Below are 17,932 nucleotides of genomic sequence, written 5' to 3'. Positions count from 1 at the left end.
TGTCATTCAGAGGGGACATGCCATCCTGAGCTGGTGCCTACAGGCACCTCGCCTCCCTCCCCGGTCCCCGTCACCTGCTGGCTAGGGCCCTGGGGCTGCACTCTGCTCTGTGGGCTCCGGGGGCACTTACTGCCCTTTCCCAGTGCGAAGAGCTGGGCTGTAAAGCCGCCTATCTCCAGCTCTATCGCTCTCCTTTCTGGTGCAAGGCCCTGGTCTGTCCTCCGCCCCCATCCGCCAAGACTGCCCTGACCTGGTCCCTGTGGGCCTGGAGCCGTGTGTGTCTCGCCCCTGCCGGTCCCGAGCTGCTGTCCACCCGACTTGCTGTCTCCCTTCTGGATGCTGAGCTGGTGGCAGGCGGGCCTCGGGCCCCCAGCCCAGCAGAGACTGGTGACCGGGGCCCTCCCTGCTCGGTTCAGAGCCCAGGAGCCCTGTGGGGCCTGGGGGTCTCTCAGGGAGCCCGGGACCACCTGTAGCAGCCCGGAGCAGCCAAGGATGGGGAGAGGGGTTGTCAGGGGCCTGAGGTGGAGCTGGGCTGGGAGGAGGCCGTCTGTAGCAGGGCCCAGCTTCTTTCTCCCAGGCCTGTCCTCCCGGCGGCCGAGTCTGGGCCGTGTGCTCTGCGCCCGGCTCCAGCCCGACCTGCACCAGCATGGCCCCCAGGTGACCCCTGGAGGAGGGTGGCAGCGGCGTGTGGAGTTCTCTGTCCTCTCCTTCCTCCTCCAGGGCTCAGAGCTCGGTCAGAGCTGCCAGGTCGTGGAGAGCTGGGTGTCTTGCTTTTCAGCACGTCGGCCAACGCAGACCTTAAACACCCCGCAGATGTGTGGGAGCGGCCGTCCTTCCACCTGGCCCTGGAGGGCGGTGGGGACAGGAAGGTGGTCACATTCTAGCCCACTTTGTGACCCTCACCCGCCACCAGCGGGCCTGAGACCAAGGGAGGGACACCAGCCAGCATCTGGGTCTCAGGTGGGTGCAGGGGGGCGGACAGGCCCTGTGTGGGTGGGTGGAGGGGCAATCTGGTTGAGTCCAGGCCGAGGGCACCGGTGACATCAATACGGAGACCCTGACCCAGGTCCAAACAGCTTAACAGTGACTCGCTGAGGGGGCAGCATGCCCGGGAGACCCAGGAGAGAGTCCTTCCTCTGTCTGCAAGGGAAAATGCGTTCTGGAGGATGAGGGGGCTGGGCCGTCCAGGTCTGGGAGCTGTGTGTGTGGTGGTGGGGTACGGGAGGGGCAGGAGGGGGAGGCCCTTCTGGATTCTGAACCAGGTGCCCTGGACACTGTCACTGCCTTTCCTTCTGGTGAAAAAGTGAAAGTTGTGAGTTGCTCAGGCAAGAAGACTGGAGTGGGCTGCCATTCCCTTCTCCAGGGGGTCTTCCCGACCCAGGGATCCAACCCAGATCTCCTGCATGGCTGGCAGATTCTTTACTGTCTGGGTCGGGGAAGCCCTTCCAGTGAGTGAAAGTCGCTCAGTCGTGTCTGATTCTTTGTGACTCCTATAGTCCATGGAATTCTCCAGGCCAGAATACTGGAGTGGATAGCCTTTGCCTTCTCCAGGGGATCTTCCCAACCCAGGGATCAAACCCAGGTCTCCCGCATTGCAGGCAGATTCTTTACGATCTGAGCCCTTCCAGGGTGCCCCCTAAACTTGATCAAGGGTACAGTTGATTTCTGCAGCAAGTGGGCTATAGGTCCCAGAGCAGCTCAGCCAGGAGTGGGCTGTGTGGGGGGGTCCCTCTGCTTCTGAGCAGGAACGGTTAGATACCAAAGATAAATCATATTTCTCAGAGAGTGCGCCACGTGCCAGGGAGGCGGGTGGGAGGGGGAGCCCCGCGGCGTGCCTGGCTGCCGTGAGAGGCGCTGGGAGACACTGTTTTACCGGAGTCGTGATCGTATTAGGAAAATCGCTGGCGTCGTGTGTTTTTAAACTATTCACAAGTGCCACCCCACACTCTAGCACTTTGTTTGTGCGGCAGACGTCGTAAGAATGACAGCTTTTGCTCTGGTGCCGGGGAGCGGCAGGTTCTGGAGTAAGGGGTGGCGCATCGGATCTGTTTCCGCTGCGTGTACCCCCCCGTGCCTGCTGGTGATTGTTGAGACTGCCTTGGGGTGTTGGCGCCCCCACCTTGCAGATGAGGGACCCAAGGCCCACAGATGTGACAAAGGCAGGATCTGGACCTAGGACATCCGGTCTCACATGCCGGGCTCTGAGCCGTCACGCGCCGCTGCACCGTGGAAAAGATAAAAGCTCTGAAAAATACAGGGGGAAATCAAAAGACTATTGTCTCATCTTGGGATGAGAGGATCCTCTTAAGCCAGACAGGAAACCCGGAACTCATAGAGGGAAAGACGGACTGATTTTTTTCCCCGCCCTGAGCCTTTTACTTTGGAAAATAAGCTACCTTGAGTGATTCATGGTTAACATCTATCTGTTTGCTTTCCCTCTGTCTCTCTCACACATTTTTTTTTTGGTGGAGGTGATGGTCAGTAGTTGTGGACACAATGGAGCTTTTCCCCCAAGCACTCTAGTGGGCATTTCCTATGAACAGACAGTCTTTCTACATGACTTCACACCAGGGTCATACCTAAGAAGATGAGCGAGGACTTTTCAACCATCACTGGATAGCTCATCCATAACTCAATGTCCTCAGGGAACCCCCAAACGCCTTATATAACCTCTTTGTTTTCCCATGTCAGGATGGCACAGGCCCCATTGTGATGCTTTTCCCTATCACGCAGACTCTTTTTTAAAAAGTTTACTGAAGTATAGTTGATTTACAATGCTGTGTTAATTTCTACTGTACAGCAAAATGACTCAGTTAGACGCATTCTTTTTCCATTATCGTTTATTACAGAATACTGAATATAGTTCCCTGTGCTATACAGTGGGTTTCCCTGATAGCTCAGTTGGTAAAGAATCCGCCTGCAATGCAGGAGACCCCAGTTCGATCCCTGGATCGGGAAGCTCCGATGGAGAAGGGATAGGCTACCCACTCCAGTATTCTTGGGCTTCCCTGGTGGCTCAGCTGGTAAAGAACCCACCTGCAATGCAGGAGACCTGGGTTCGATCCCTGGATTGGGAAGATCCCCTGAAGAAGGGAAAGGCTACCCACTCCAGTATTCTGGCCTAAGAGTTAGACACGACTGAGCGACTTTGACTCACTCACTAGGCTAGATTTGTTGCACTTACGAAGGCGCTCTTGGAACGGAACTTGTTCGTGTGTATATAGTAAATATATATGTAGTGTTTAGTGAAAGTCGCTCAGTCGTGTCCGACTCTTTGCGACCCCATGGACTATACAGTCCATGGAATTCTCCAGGCCAGGATACTGGAGTGGGTTGCTCTTCCCTCCTCCAGGGGATCTTCCCAACCCAGGGATTGAACCCAGGTCTCCCGCGTTGCAGGCAGATTCTTTACCAGCTGAGCCACGAGGGAAGCCAGAACACTGTACTTCCTCCGTACTAGTTTGAATTTACCAAGCCCCAGATTCCCAGCCCTCCCTCCCCAGCCCCCACCCCCTTGGCAGGCCTGAGTCCGTTCTGCTTCTGTGTCACAGATATCTTTGTTTGTGTCATAGCTGAGACTCCACGTACACGTGATACCGTACGACACTTGTCTGTCTGACTCGACTTTGCTTTAGCACCACAGTCTCCAGGTCCACCCAAGTTGCTGCCCGTGGGGTCACTGCGTTCTTTTTTGTGGCTGCCGAGTGTCCCATCATGAGCCCCGCATCTCTGTCTGTTCATCTTTCAGCGGGCATTCAGGTTGTTTCCATGTCTCAGTTCCGTTCAGCCGCTCAGTCATGTCCTGCGCTTTGCGACCCCGTGGCCCGCAGCACGCCAGGCCTCCCCGTTCATCACCGGAGCCCGCCCCGCGTGTGCACTGACTGGGCTGTTGTTGACAGTGCTGCTGTGCGCACAGGGGTGCAGGCATCTGCTAGAATCAGTTTTGTCCCAGTTTCCCAGGAGTGGGATCGCTGGACCTTGTGGCAGCCCTTATTTTTGGTTTTTTGAGGAACCTTCATGCCGTTTTCCATAGCAGCTGCACCGATGTGCATTCCCACCAGCCGTTGCCGACGGTTGGGGGGGGGGGTCCTTTTCTCCACACCCTCTCCAGCCTTTATTATTATAGACATTTTAATGGTGGCCATTCTTACCTGTCCATCATGCAGACTCTTGAAGAGTCTGGGGCAGGTTTCTCATAGAAGGCCGTGCTCTGATTCAAATGCTGGGGCCAGCTGGTGTTATTTAACTTGTTCTTTTATCCCTGCTTGCTGCCCATGACCTGAAGTGAGGTCGGGGGGCTTTGGTGAGATCTAGGTTAAACCCTTTTGACAGGAATACCTCCTGTGGTGGTGTGTCAGGCTCTGTTCTTGGTGATGCTAAAGAGAAAATTACCAGACCTCCTCATCCTGAAGGCCCCTTGCCTCCTCCTTTGTAATTCACAGTCTGTGGGGTGAGACTTCCTCACCTGGGCCCTCACTCAGTGGTTTTCAGCGCATCGGTGACCTGAATCTGTCCTGTTGGGGTTGCCACGTGGTGATTTTTCTCATCTGGACTTTCCTTCTGCAAGTCTTAGCTGGTATTCTTCTGTCAGTAATAGCCCTTGGCTGTTTTTAGTATCGCTCTTGTCTTGTGGATATTTGTTGTCATTCAGATGTTATAATCAATTACAAAATTAACAGATTTAATTACATTTTTGTAGACTACAGTAAGAGAATTCGCTTGCCATGAACATATGCCAGATAAATGGTTAAGATGCTTGTTACACAAAGAATTCCTCTAATTTTTTTTTTTTTTTTTTTGGTTGCACTGATGGGTTGTGGGATCTTAGTTCCCCAGCCAGGGATTGAACCTGGGCCTTCGGCAGTGAAAGGACAGGGCCCCGACCACCGGACCTCCAGGGAATTTCCTCCTCTAAATTGTTAAGAAAAGACTTTTAAAACCCCAAAGACAATTAGACAAAGAATAGAACCAGGTGGACAATTCAGAGAAGAGGAAATGCAAATTGTTGATGACCATAAAAAGACGCTTAGCCTCAAAGTAATCAGGGGAATGCAGATCTGAAGAGCAAGGTACTGGGTTCCCCCTTTAGAAGTGGAAACTGAGCTGATGACTTTTGATGCTGGTGAGAGTGGCAGAGTGGGCGTTCTCATGCGTTGCTGGTGGGGGACTGGTCGGTGGCGGGGTGGGGTGGGGGTTACTGCCTCCTGTTTGGAAGGGTCATCAGGCATTATCCATGGACATGAAAAATTCATATTTTTCTTTGAACTCAACTCTTCTACTTTGGGGCATGTAACCTGTGAAAAGAACATACATAGTTGTTCTTTTACAGGTGTTGGTTACAGCCTTGATTGTAGACATTAAAAAAGAAAAAAAAAGGAAGCAACCTGAAGGTCCTCAGTAGGGGGAATGGCTGGATGACAGATGGAACATACATACCATGAAATATTGTGATGCTTTAAGCGTGAGTGAGGCCCATGCCCATGGGCCGGGGATGGTTGCCAGCCCATTCCATGAGCAGCTGCTCCAGCTGCCCAGGCTGGGCGTTGTGGTGAAATGCTAAGTCCAGGTCCTAGCCTTGGGGCTCTGGTAGGGGGAGGGGACACTCATTCTGGAAGCTTCCACGTGAAGGAAAGAGAAGAGGGCAAAGGACCAAGGGCAGCTTTCTAAGCATGTTGTGAATGTGCTTTTTTAAAAGTGATGATATTCACAATTTTTTTCTTCCTTTATTTCTTTGCACGGTGTCTTCACTGCTGCATGGGCTTTCTCTCGTGGTGTGTGGGCTCCAGGTTGCCGTGACTTCTCTTGTTGCAGAGCACGGGCTCTAGAGCGCCAGCTCAGTAGTTGTGGCTTACTGCTCTGCAGCATGTGGGATCTTCCCGGACCAGGGATCGAACCCGTGTCCCCTCCATTGGAAAGCGGATTCTCAACCACTGGACCACCAGGGAAGCCCCAGGAATGCGCTTTTATACCCCCAGATAAAATTCTAAAAAGGTTGGCAGAGTGCACATTTATTTGACTAGCCCCATCCCGCTTTCTTCTTTCAGGTCCCACAGACCTGGGTTGGAAAGCTCTTGGGAGCCCTGCTCAGGCTGTGCAGTGACCCAGAGCAGCTGCAGATGGGGGACTTGGGGCCTTCAGGGCCTAGGGTTCAGCCAGGAGAGTGCAACAACAACAACCCCCTCACCCCCTGTCTTTCTCACTCACCAGGTATTTCTTCCTTCACCCAGCCCTCATCCCTCACCCAGCCCTCATCCCTCATCCCGCCCTTATCCCCAGCTGGAACAGTCTTCTGTTTCCTCTGTTTCATTTTCTTTGTACAAAAGTAGTGTATTCTCTACAGACATTTTAGGAAACAGGGTGAAACACACATTTCACAGACAAATAGAAAGAAACAGAAAAAAAAAATCACTGCAGGGCTTAACTGCCAGAGTTGGCCTCTGTCATCATTTTAACATGCTCATTTTTCCCTCTGTTTTTTAAGACAGGTCCATGTTCCCTGGTGACTCAGCTAGTAAAGAATCCACCTGCAGTGCGGGAGACCTGGGTTTGATCCCTGGGTTGGGGCGATCCCCTGGAGAAGGGAAAGGCTACCCACTCCAGTATTCTGGCCTGGAGAATTCCATGGGGTTGCAAAGAGTCGGATACAACTGAGCAACTTTCACTTTCTTTTCACTTTCTGTGTTACATACAATTTTGTATCTTACTTAAAAAAAATGATCATAAGGGTTGCTGCTTTGCTAAGTAAAAGTCTCTGCCGACATTTTATTTAATTATTAATTTATTTATTTTCTGGCCGTGCCACCTGGCACGTGGGGTATTAGTTCGCTGACTAGAGATCGAACCCGAACCCCAAGCACTGAGTCTAAACCACTGGACCGCCAGGGAAGTCCCCAGATGCTATTTTAAATGGTTGTGTGATGTCCCACCGTCTGCAGACACAGTCGCTGAAGCCCTCACTTCCATGTTGGTGGACACTCTGGTTCATATCACTGTTTCAGAAGTGCTGGACTTCTTTGGGCCTCAATCTTTGTGTCCACATCAGGGGGTCTCTGTTGGAGCCCCTGTGGCTTTCAGTGTGAGGAGCAGAGGGCTGAGCTTCTGGGGAAGGGGGCTCACATGCTTGCCAGCATGGGCCTCACGGACACAAAAGTCATGCCTGTTAAGGGTTTGGTAGGTGAGAAGTGGAACTTCATTTTTAATTTCTATTTCTTTAAGTCCTAAGTGAGAGTGAGCAATTTCCATGTAAATCACCCATTTGTGGTTGCTTTACTTTGTTAAGATTTTATGTTTTGTTTTGTTTTTTAAAGTGACGTCTGTATGCTTTGCATGTTGGTATGATGTTAACCCATTAGCATAGTCACATTTTTTATCCAGGTGTTGATTTCCCTTTTGGGGGTTTCCCACATGGCTCGGTGGTAAAGAATCCATCTGCCAATGCAGGAGACACGAGAGATGTGAGTTCAGTCCCTGGGATGGGAAGATCCCCTGGAGAAGGAAATGGCAACCCACTCCAGTGTTCTTGCCTGGAGAATCCCATGGGCAGAGGTGCCCGTGGGAAGGGGTTTCAGGGGTGGGGAAGGGGTTGGGGGTCCAGGCCTACAGTTCACGGGATCCCAGTCTGACACCACTGAGCAACTAAGCACGGCACAGCAGAGTCACATTTCTATCCAGGGGTTGATTTCTCTTTAGCTGTATATTCTCTTAGGGTTTTTTTAAAAACAATTTTTTATCATTTAGGACTTCATTTTTATGCCATGAATCTGTCGATCTCCTCTCTCTGTCCTTTATATCCGAGGAGCCTTGTTGCAAATGGCATCTCTCAGGGCCTAGCACAGCGCCCCCTGCAGCTTGACTGCAGCTCCACAAAGGCAGACTCCATGGCCAGTGGGCTCCCCTCTCCCACCCCACCACTGCCTGGCCAATCTGTGCTGGGGGCGGGGTGGGGTCCGGTGGTTGGGGTCGGGGGCTGGTGGCTGAGATCCGAGGCCCCAGGCTTCAAGGAGGAGGTAGGCTGGGTGAGGCAGGCACGCAGCGGAGCGTGGATGAAGGTACCCAGGAGAGAGGTGGAAGGGACCTGCCCTCGTGGGGTCTCCAGACTCAGGATGGACGTTTGAGGAGATGGTTTGCAGGGACCCCTCCCCCTCTGCCCTGCATGTCATCCGGCTGTAGCTAATGACAGACCGAGGGGAGGGAGGCGGTCCAGCGGGGGCTCCTGGTGGGCTCTGCCCGTGGCGTGAGTTCACGAAGCAGGGCAGCTCTGGCTGTGACCTTGACCCCCATGCCCTTCTCATCTCTCAGCCGATGGCCGCGTGGGGAGGCTGCAGTCGGCCAGGCAGTCTCTAAAGCTTCCTTGGAGGTGGCCTCCTGTGAGCCCCACGCGGTCACCAGGGTTCCCTTGCGCTGTTTCATGGTGATGCTGTGGCCCAGGGACCCAGGCCTCGTAGCTGATTGGCTGGCAGGGCAGGGAGTTGCCAGCTGAAGACGGACGGGGGTAGAATTAAGAGGAAAGCCAGGTCTCCGATGCCACTGAGCGTGCACAGGCCAGGCCTCTCAGCCGCCGTGGAGATGCGCCTCGTCACCTCCTACCTGCCCGGCGCCCTCAGGTGTGGTGCATCCCCCCGGCTCCAAGGATGTGAGAAGATCCTGGGCAGTGCAGGCACCTCGGTGGACAATGACCAGCTCCACAAGGTCATCTGTGAGCTGAAAAGAAAGAACATCCCAGACATCATGGCCCAGGGTGTCGGCAAGCTGGCCAGAGCACCCACTGGCTGGGGACCGTGGCTGTCTCCACTGCCCTAGGATCTGCAGAAAGACTAGAAGGAGGAGCCAGAGGAGTCAGACATAGGGTTTGGCTTATTCTACTAGAGTCCCGCTTCTCTGCAAATAAAACCCTTTTACTTTAAAAAAAAAAAAAGAAGAAGAAGAAGAAAGCCTGAAACTGCCAGGTGCCAAGGCTCTGATTGCCATTCCCAGTCACTCTGTGATATAAGCAGACTGGTGGGACTGGGAGCGCTTGCTGGTGCTAAGCAGAAAGTGTGCATTTGAACCGGCTGCTTGGGGCTGGACAGTGGAGCCCCTGCAGGGTGGTGGGGACAGGGTGTTGCAATGTGGGCCCTGCTTTTTTATCCTCTGTAATGGGAATTCAGATGCTTTTATTTATTTACAGCTTTATTTTATTGACATAGTTGATTTACGATGTTGCATTTCTGGTGAACAGCAAGGTGATTCAGTTACACACATATAATCTTTTCCATATTTTTTTACATTATGGTTTAGTACAGGATATTGCATTCATATTGATCTTCCTCTGGAGGAGGAAATGGCTACCCACTCCGATATTCTTGCCTGGAGAATCCCCACGGACAGAGGAACCTGGCGGACTGGGGTTGCAAGTCCATGGGGTTGCAAGGAGTTGGACACGGCTGAGCGACTGAGCACGCACACCTTGAATATAATTCCCTGTGCTGTTCCCTCTCTGTTTATCCATTCTCTATATATGATAGTTTGCATCCGCTAATCCCAAATTCCCATTCCTTCCCTCTGTCACCCGGAATTCAGATGCTTTTAAACTGTGGTCCATTAGACTCTCAAACTACCTGAGTCTTTATTGTTAATAGTGTACACTGACCCTCAGCCCCCCTTTCCTTGAGACCCTGAACTTAAACATCTGTATTGGAGTTCCCAGGTCGAGGAGCAGTCCTCTGTCATGCAGCAAAAAGGGTACAAGTATTTGAATACTGTATTGCGTCTCCCCTTTATTAAAATCTTTTACTTCTATTAAAAAAAGATGAAAGCAGACCTATGAGCATGTTGATACTGCTGATAAAGGAATGAAGAGCTACCAAGTGAATGCATTGTAGAAACCTGTTGGACTGGAAGAGGCAGTTTTTTAGCTCATGGGATTCGGCTGGACCGTTGTTCAGTTCTGAAGGAAGAGAACAACCTTTAAAGACAGATAAAATGCAGGACACGTGTCTAAACTGGGATGAGAAAGCTGAGTGCCTCGAGGGGGCGTGCAGTTTGACCTTCTGAGGCCAGAGTCCCCTCGACCCACCGCACTGAGGCTCACCCCACCTTCAGGGTCGTCGGAGGGTTCTGAGGGATTTGGGGGTGCATGCGGTGTTCCTGTCCTCTTTGGGGGAAAGCTGTTGAAAGGCAGCAGACTTTTCTCGGCGGAACACATGGTCCTCAGTTGTGATGCTTCTCAGCAGGGAGCTACGTCTTGTCTGTCTGGTCTCCCTCAGGGTTTTAGGGTGAGGTTAGGAGGCCGGTTTTTCCGGTAGTCATGTATGGATGTGAGAGTCAGACTATAAAGAAAGCTGAGCGCCGAAGAATTGATGCTTTTGAACTGTGGTGTTGGAGAAGACTCTTGAGAGTCCCCTGGACAGCAAGGAGATCCAACCTCTCCACCCTAAAGGAAATCAGTCCTGAATATTCATTGGAAGGACTGATACTGAAGCTGAAGCTGCAATACTTTGGCCACCTGATGCGAAGAGCCGACTCCTTGGAAAAGACCCTGATGCTGGGGAAGACTGAAGGCGGGAGGAGAAGGAGACAACAGTGGATGAGTTGGTTGGATGGCATCACCGACTCGATGGACATGAATTTGAGTAAACTCTGGGAGTTGGTGATGGACAGGGAGGCCTGGCGTGCTGCAGTCCATGGGGTCACAAAGAGTTGGACACGCCTGAGCGGCTGAACTGAACTAGGAGGCGGGTAGGGGGCGTACAGAGGGGACTGAGCCTTGCTCAGACTTGGTGGACAGGAAGAAAAATGAAAAAACCGCTGTCGAGTAGCTGGCTTGCTGCCGGAAAGCCTGTTTCCAGCTTTCCATGGGGGAGGGGACGCAGTCCCTGGGGAGCTCTCTGACTCCAGGACCTAGCAGCTGGGGCAGAATTCCCTGCGGGGGTCTGGGAAGGGGCTCCTTTCTCTGTGTTGGGCCCCTGGAGTCTATAGCACCTGTATGTTTTTTACATCCCTCTTAAAGTTCTCGGTAAAGAATCTGCCTGCCACGCAGGAGACCCAGGTTCAATCTCTGGGTCGGGAAGATCCCCTTGAGAAGGGAATGGCTACCCGCTCCAGTATTCTTGCCTGGAGAATCCCATGGACAGAGGAGCCTGGCAGGGCTGCAGTCCATGGGGGTCGCAAAGAGTTGGACACACGACTGAGTAACTAACAGTCGAAGCGCTAAGGATGATCCTTGGCTTGTAGATGGCCGTCTTCTCCCCGTGTCTCTTCACATCATACTCCCTCTCTGCGTGCCTCTCTGTGTCCACATTTCCCCTTTTTATCAGAACACCAGCCCACCTGAATCCAGGGGGACCTCATCTCAGGTAATCCCATTTGCAACCACCCTATTTCCAAATAAGGTCACACTGTCAAGTACCAGGGGCTAGGACTTCAAAATACAGATCTAGGGGGAACCCAGTTCAGTCCATGACAGCTTTCATCAGATTTTCAGAGAAAGACATGATCCAGAAGAGCCTCGGGATCTCTGAGGTCAGCCTCTGTGGTCTCTTGGGGAAGAGATGGAGGGACTGGTAATCCACAGGCCTGAGCTGATGAGGAACTGGCTCCCGGGACCGGAGAGAAGAGGGTGCCTGTGTGTACAAGCACGGCCTGGGGCTTGGGGCCTCCAGCTCAATCCACAGGCCCGAGCTAATGGGGAATTGCTGAGGTCTCCAGCTATATTGGTCACCTGCTGCGTGCCAACTCGGTGCCAGACCCTCCATAAACACATCACTGCACAGCAACTTCAGTTGGAAGGGGGATTATCCCCGGTTTACAGAGACCCCCCCCCCCGCCTCCCCCCCGCCATTGACATTCAGGGGACAGACGCGGAGCCAGTAGCTGCCAGAGGCTGAATTTGCACCCAAGTTTTCTTGGCTCCAGAGTACGTGTCTTGCCATCACACCCCTGTCCGTCTCCACTTTGGATCTGATCTCGACTGAGATTTATCTCAACAAACGTTCCCAGCCAGGGACCACTTTCGTCAGTCTGCCACCCTCCCCACAAGGGGAGCAAAAGCCAGGGTGTGCAGTTTACGCTCAGCAGCTAAGACGAATGTTCTTCATTCCTTCATTGACTCGTTGATTCATTCAGAGAATCACCACGTGCCACCTATGTGGCCCTGTTCATCTCCCTCGGCTCAGCAGTCAAGGGGCTTGATGGACCCGTGTGGCCGGCCACTGCCAGGGTCCCTACTCCTTCCCGGGCGGCACAGCTGGCAACCTCCTGGGCTGCAGGAAGATGTTTTGCTGCCACCTTGTGGTCTAGAAGACCCCAGCCGGCTGTCATCAGGAAGCTCGCCCTTGCTCGGCCGAGAAGGACCTCCCCAGGCTCCTTGGCTCAGTGGCCTCATCTGGGCGCGCCTCCACACTTACCAGTGGATCATCCGGCAGATATTTGAGAGGGACTAGGTACAAGGTTCCATGGGATTCCCGGGCCCCAGGCCGCCCTTCTTCCTCCCACCATGGCACTGCCCCTCTGCACAGCATGCCTTTGCAGGGGGTTTCTAATTCTCCCGAGACATCCTGGGTTTCGTTGTCCCCACCACCCCCAGGCCACAGCCGCACACACAGGCGCCCTCTTCTCTCAGGTCCCAATACCCAGTCCAGCGCACCCAGCTCTAGAGTCGGCTCTTCTCCTTCCGAACTGCCTGTGCTCTGGGCTGCTCATTGCTTAGCCTCCCGGGACCCCTGTCTGTTCTCACCCAGGACCACGCCCAGGAATGAAAGAGACTGCGTCTTCAGTTCCCCCAGAACCTTCCGTGGGGTCTCTGTGCAACAGATTTAGCCTGCCATTTCTGATGACCTTAAGCACCAGAGAACTGACACGAGAGCTAGCTTTATGGGATTTCCGTTTGGTTGGTGTGGCCCTAGCCTAGAGCTTTTTAGGACTGCCCTACTTTCCTTTTGGAAAAGGCAGTGGCACCCCACTCCAGTACTCTTGCCTGGAAAACCCCATGGATGGAGGAGCCTGGTAGGCTGCAGTCCATGGGGTCGCTAAGAGTCAGACACGACTGAGCGACTTCGCTTTTGCTTTTGCTTTACTTTCCTTTGGGTTGTGTTGAGTGAGCTGTTGGCTGCTTCTCTTTGGAGTTGAGTCTTGTGAGACAGAACACAGAGACCTTGTCCATGACCAGGGGCGGTGGCGGTGGCTGATGCCAACAAGGAAGAGAGGTGTGCGCCTGCCCTGATCTCTTTTCTGGGGTCTTTGTCTGAGCCGTTTATGTGCAGGCTGGTGCCCTTCTCTGTCTAGTCTCCCCGAGTCAGGAAAGGTTTCTGGGAAGAAGAAGTAGGAAGGAGTCAGCCAGACGAGGAAGAGGAAGCTGTGCCAGGTTTAATTCTTTATTGCTCTGCTGAGGCTTCACTGCTGTGCTGGCTTTTCTCTACTTGCGGGGAGCGGGGCTCTTCTCTAGCTGGGATGTGTGGGCCTCTGTTGTTGCAGAGCATGGTCTCTAGGGCGCACCGGTTTCTGGGATTGGAGCACTTGGGCTCAGTAGCTGTGGCGCATGGGCTTAGTTGCTCCAAGGCATGTGGGATCTTCCTGGGTTAGGGATGGAACCCATGTCTCCCGCGTTAGCGGGCGGATTCTTTACCCCTGAGCCAGCAGGGAGGCCCCAGGCTCAGCATTTTGCTTGGACCATTTCTGCAGGTGCAGTGGGAGCCCAGAGCTGGTGTGTCCTCTGAGAATGGAAGGTGTTCTTTCACTTTCTGGCCTGGGCACGGCTGCCTGCCTTCCTGGAGCCTGTGTGTGTCTGTGTGTGTGTGCATGTCTGTGTGTCTCTCTGTGTGTGTCTATGTCTCTGTGCATATGTGTCTCTGTGTTTGTGTGTCTGTATGTGTGTGTGTGTGTCTCTGTGTCTGTGTGTCTGTATGTGTGTGTCTGTAAGTGGGGGCCTTTTACTCTCCTGTTGCATCCTGCTCCTCTCCGCCTGAGGGTAGCCAGTTGGGTTCTAAAGCAGCTCACCCCCGTTGGGCACCTTGTCCCCTGTCCCCCTTTAGTGCCCATTTGCCTCTGATAGCTGCTGTCCTGTGCGTGCATTTTCATTGGCTCGGGGAGAGGGTTTAGAATGAGCCGCCTTATTCTGTGGGGGAGGGGTCATCCCATATGTGTGCGTGAGAGAGGGCAGACAGACTGATATGAACAAAGATAGGGAAGTTCAGTGTGTGAGGCTTAAACTTGGGAACGTGAGTCAGGATTCCTGGGTTGCATTCTTGTCTCCACGCCTGAAGGATCCCGGGAAGGGCTCTTCTGCAGAACCGACTATTATGTGGGGGAAATGTACCCCAGAGAGGAAGGCGCCGTCCTCATCACCATTAATAACCAGTCCCAGGAAAATACGGAATCACCCCCCGGGGCCCCGGAGATCCAGCCCGGGACTTGGAAGTTTCCAGCTCGAGGTTCCGCAGGAGCACCCAGGATGGAGGCCCTGCCTTCCTCAGGCATTCCCCCACCCCAGCCCCCTCTGGAATGTGCCACTTTTATCTTGTACTTTGCTTCTGACCAGGACCGTGGAATTCTAAAGCTGAGAGGGACAGATATGTTGGGAGTTGGGCTGGACTGGGGCTGGAGCAGACCTGGGAGTATTATGTCTTCAGAGGGAAACGCAAGCCCCCTCAACCTTGCCACTACCTAAACAGGTTTGTCCTGATCTGCTTGTGGTCCTTGTGGATTATGCTAAACTGGCCCATCTCCAGGACCCCGGAGAGGAGGACTGACGCTTGAACGGTTAGTGGAGAGCACAGCACAGCAACGACCTGTCCTCTGCCCCATCCTGGAGGAAGCCCTGCATTTAAGAGCCTGGGGCAGCCCACGAAGGGTATATGTGCTTGGAGTCAGCTTCCCACGAGGTCTGCAGTCTGCAGCTTCACCTCTGCACAGCCTCTGGACAGGAGGAGGGGGACCAGCGAGCTGGAGGAGCCGGGAGACTTCAGGGGCTCAGAAGTGAGTCACTCGTCCAGAACGATACGGTTCAGGTCCCAAGGTTATCTTCAGATTTTCTGCCGCCCTTGGGCAGGACAGCACTTATCCTAGTCCAGGTGATTTTATAGTCTTCAAGGAAGAAGATAGCCTCAGTCATTAACAGAAGAGCTGACTGAAACAACCAGCAACTCGGATTTGCAAGTTTCCCAACCTCAGACTGAGCCAAGAGCCAAGACAGGATCACCTCGTTCAGGCTCCGTGTTTTCCAGATAAGAAGCCCTCAGTGTAACTCCTGACTCATAATTTAAGCTTTTACCAGCTCCCACCCTGGTGGATCATCTGGTTCTTCCCTGGAGAAAAGAGCGAATGGCCCGCTTCTCTCCAAAACCGAGCCCAGCGCATGGTGTGCCCAGGACTGTTATTTATTTGGCCTGCTCTTAATGACAGCTCCTCTCCTACCTGCCCCAACTGAGGAGGAGCCCTGGGCTGGAATTTCCTGTTTTCTGAGGGCTCGGGGGCCCCCCGCCGCCGCCGTTCCCGGGTGTTCCAGGCCAGGCTTGCCGCCTCTCTCGGTGCTGGGCTGGCTCCCGGCCTCTCCAGGTCTGGGCTTGCCGGCTTGCGAGGTGGAGGCGTTGAGGGACTCAGTCGGCCGACACCAAGTGCCCAGAGGCCGGAGGTCCGTGCGCCCCGGCCGCGGCCCCGGCCCGGGCCCAGCCCCGCGCCCCTCGCCATGGGCCTGGCCCTCGCCCGCGGGCCCTGAGCATGGAGCGGGGCTGGCCGCCGGCGGACAGCTGCAGCCGGGAGCGGCCCGCCGCCTGCCGCCGCGCCCTCAGCGTCTGCGACTCGCTGGACCTGCACGGCGCCCCGGCCGACCGCGCCGCCTCCGCCCTGCAGGCCGCCCTGTGCGCTGCGCGCGAGCAGCCGGCGCGGCCACGGAGCGTGTGCTCTGGCGGCCCGGGGCCGCCGCCGCCCCCCACCGGCGCCCGCAGCCTGCTGCTCGGACTCCTGCGCCCGCGCCTCGGCCGCCGCGGCACCCCCGACGGCCGCGCGTCGGCTCCCGGGTCCGCGCCCAGCCCCGCGCCGAGCCCCGCATCCAGCCCCGCGCCGGGTCGCCGCAGCCGGCCTCGGGGCACCCAGGCGCCGCGGCCCACCAGCATGACGTTCCTGGAGGTGAACCGCCTGGAGCTGGCGGCCGAGGCCGAGGGCGCGGGCGCGGGGCTGGGCCGCGCGGGGAGCTCCGGCTTCCTGCGGGGCGCCTCGCTCTGGAGCAGCCAGCGCTGGCAGGTGCTGCGCGGCGGCGGCGGGCGCAGCGCCCCGAGCCCCCGGCGCGGCCTGTCGGCGCTGAGGAAGAGCTTCAGTTTCCGCCTGCGCCGCGGCCAGGAGATCCGGCGCGCCGAGTCCGGGCTGCTGCCCCGCGTGCGCACCCGCAGCGACGGCGACGCCAGCTCCCTGGGCGCCTTCCCCAGCCGCCGCGACCTGCTGCTGGGCACCGAGGCCCCGCGCGCCGCGCCCGAGGCCGGCCGCCCCCGCACCGCCGCCGGCCTCTGGAGGCTGCTCACCAGCCGCTTCCGCCGGAGAGAGCCCATGTCCGCGCCCGTGCCGTCCGAGCCGCTGTGGAGCCGCCGGGCGGCCGCGGCCCCCGGACTCCTGGGCGCGCCGAGCGGTAAGGGGGAGCGCCCGGGCCTGGGTGTCCTCTCCGGTTGGAGTCCGGGCTTGAGGGCGAGTGTGAAACAAACCGGACACCTACCGGGAGAGGTGGGCGTGCCGTGAAGGCGAGCGGGTGGCGGGGGGGTCCGCCAGACAGGGCTGGACCAAGTGGATCAGCGCCCGGCAGGGTCTAGGGTCGCTGTTGGGTCTGGAGACGGTGGCTGTGGCAGAGGCTGGCTTCCAGGTGGGTCCCGGGAGGGCCTGCCTCCCGTGGCCCTAGCGAAGTGGAATGAGAGCAGAACGGAAGGGCCCCTTTCTCACTTTTGGAGACCCAGGAAGGGGCTCCGGGACGGATGAGACTCACTCGGAGCCCGGGCCGGCTCTGGAGGGCGGGGAGGACTAGATCAGCAGCAGCTCTAGCTCCCAGGTGAGGCTCTAAGCTGCCTTTGCAGATGAGTTTAGGGACTGGACCCGCGCGTTGTAACTACTCTTGGAGGCAGCCTGGGGAGGCGGCGTGAGCCCCGCCCCCAGAGCCTGGTCCCTGTGGAGCTGCCTGGAGCGGCCCCAGGATGTCTGTGCCAACCTAGAGGCTCAAGGAGAGGGGCTGACCCTGGCTGGGGCTCTGGGTAGCGCCCGGGTGAGGCAGGAGCTGGGGATGGACTTGAGAGGAGGAGTGCTGGAGGCGGATCTTTGAGAAAGAAAGGGTGGCTGGCTCCTGCCAAGGAGGAGCCTGGGGAGGAGGGCCGGCTGGGAGGGGCAAACAGCTCCCTGTTGGACCGGCCTCTCACCAAACAGGGCCAGGTGAAGGGCTCCGCCCTCTTTGCTCACCAGGAATGTAGTGGGTGGCCCCACCCTGCGAGGGTGAGCTGTTCCTTCTGGCTGCAGAGGCGGCCCCCAGCCCAGCCGAGACCCACTGGAGCGGCCTCTCACCAGGCGGGGGCGCCGGTAGGGCGTGACTCAAGGTAGTAGCTACCCACTCTGCTGGAGCGGAAAGAGGAGGGATCCGGTCTGTCCAGACTGGAGAACTGAGGGCTGTCACCCCGCTGTTCTATTCTCAGAGAGCATTCTTGCTGCTCTCTAGGGAGCTAGGGGCTTCCCGGCGGCGCTAGTGGTGGTAAAGCACCCGCCTGCCAGTGCAGGAGATGTAAGAGAAGCGGGTTCAATCCCTGGGTGGGGAAGATTCCCCTGGAGGAGGGCATGGCCACCCACTCCTGTATTCTTGCCTGGAGAATCCCCAGGGACGGAGGAGCCTGGCAGGCTACCATCCACGGGCTCGCAGAGCGTCCGACACCACTGAAACGACTTGAGCGTGCGCAGGAAACTAGGGCTGAGGGTGTTTTCTGGCTGTGGCCTCTGA

General features: G+C 56.0%; 1 protein-coding gene across 9 annotated transcripts in view; it reads left to right on the top strand.

Annotated features, from left to right (window-relative positions):
* Positions 1-17,932, top strand: part of AGAP3 (ArfGAP with GTPase domain, ankyrin repeat and PH domain 3) — a 56,539-nt gene that overhangs the window by 12,042 nt on the left and 26,565 nt on the right. For 4 of the 9 annotated variants that reach the window (XM_027538575.1, XM_027538577.1, XM_027538574.1 and 1 more), the window contains exon 1: positions 16,568-16,591. The exons of 4 other annotated variants lie outside the window; for them this stretch is intronic. Coding sequence is in view for 1 of the 5 variants with exons in the window: in XM_027538580.1 (XP_027394381.1) it covers positions 15,691-16,591 (901 nt within the window). In the remaining 4 variants the exon portion in view is untranslated. Of the gene's footprint in view, positions 1-15,675; positions 16,592-17,932 lie in introns of those variants that run through there. One more of the 9 variants, XM_027538580.1, reaches the window with a different exon arrangement.

Source organism: Bos indicus x Bos taurus, chromosome 4, assembly GCF_003369695.1.
Source record: "Bos indicus x Bos taurus breed Angus x Brahman F1 hybrid chromosome 4, Bos_hybrid_MaternalHap_v2.0, whole genome shotgun sequence".
Lineage (NCBI taxonomy): Eukaryota > Metazoa > Chordata > Mammalia > Artiodactyla > Bovidae > Bos > Bos indicus x Bos taurus.
The sequence above is the reverse complement of the archived record's forward strand: the minus strand, read 5'-3'. Positions and strand labels throughout refer to the sequence as shown.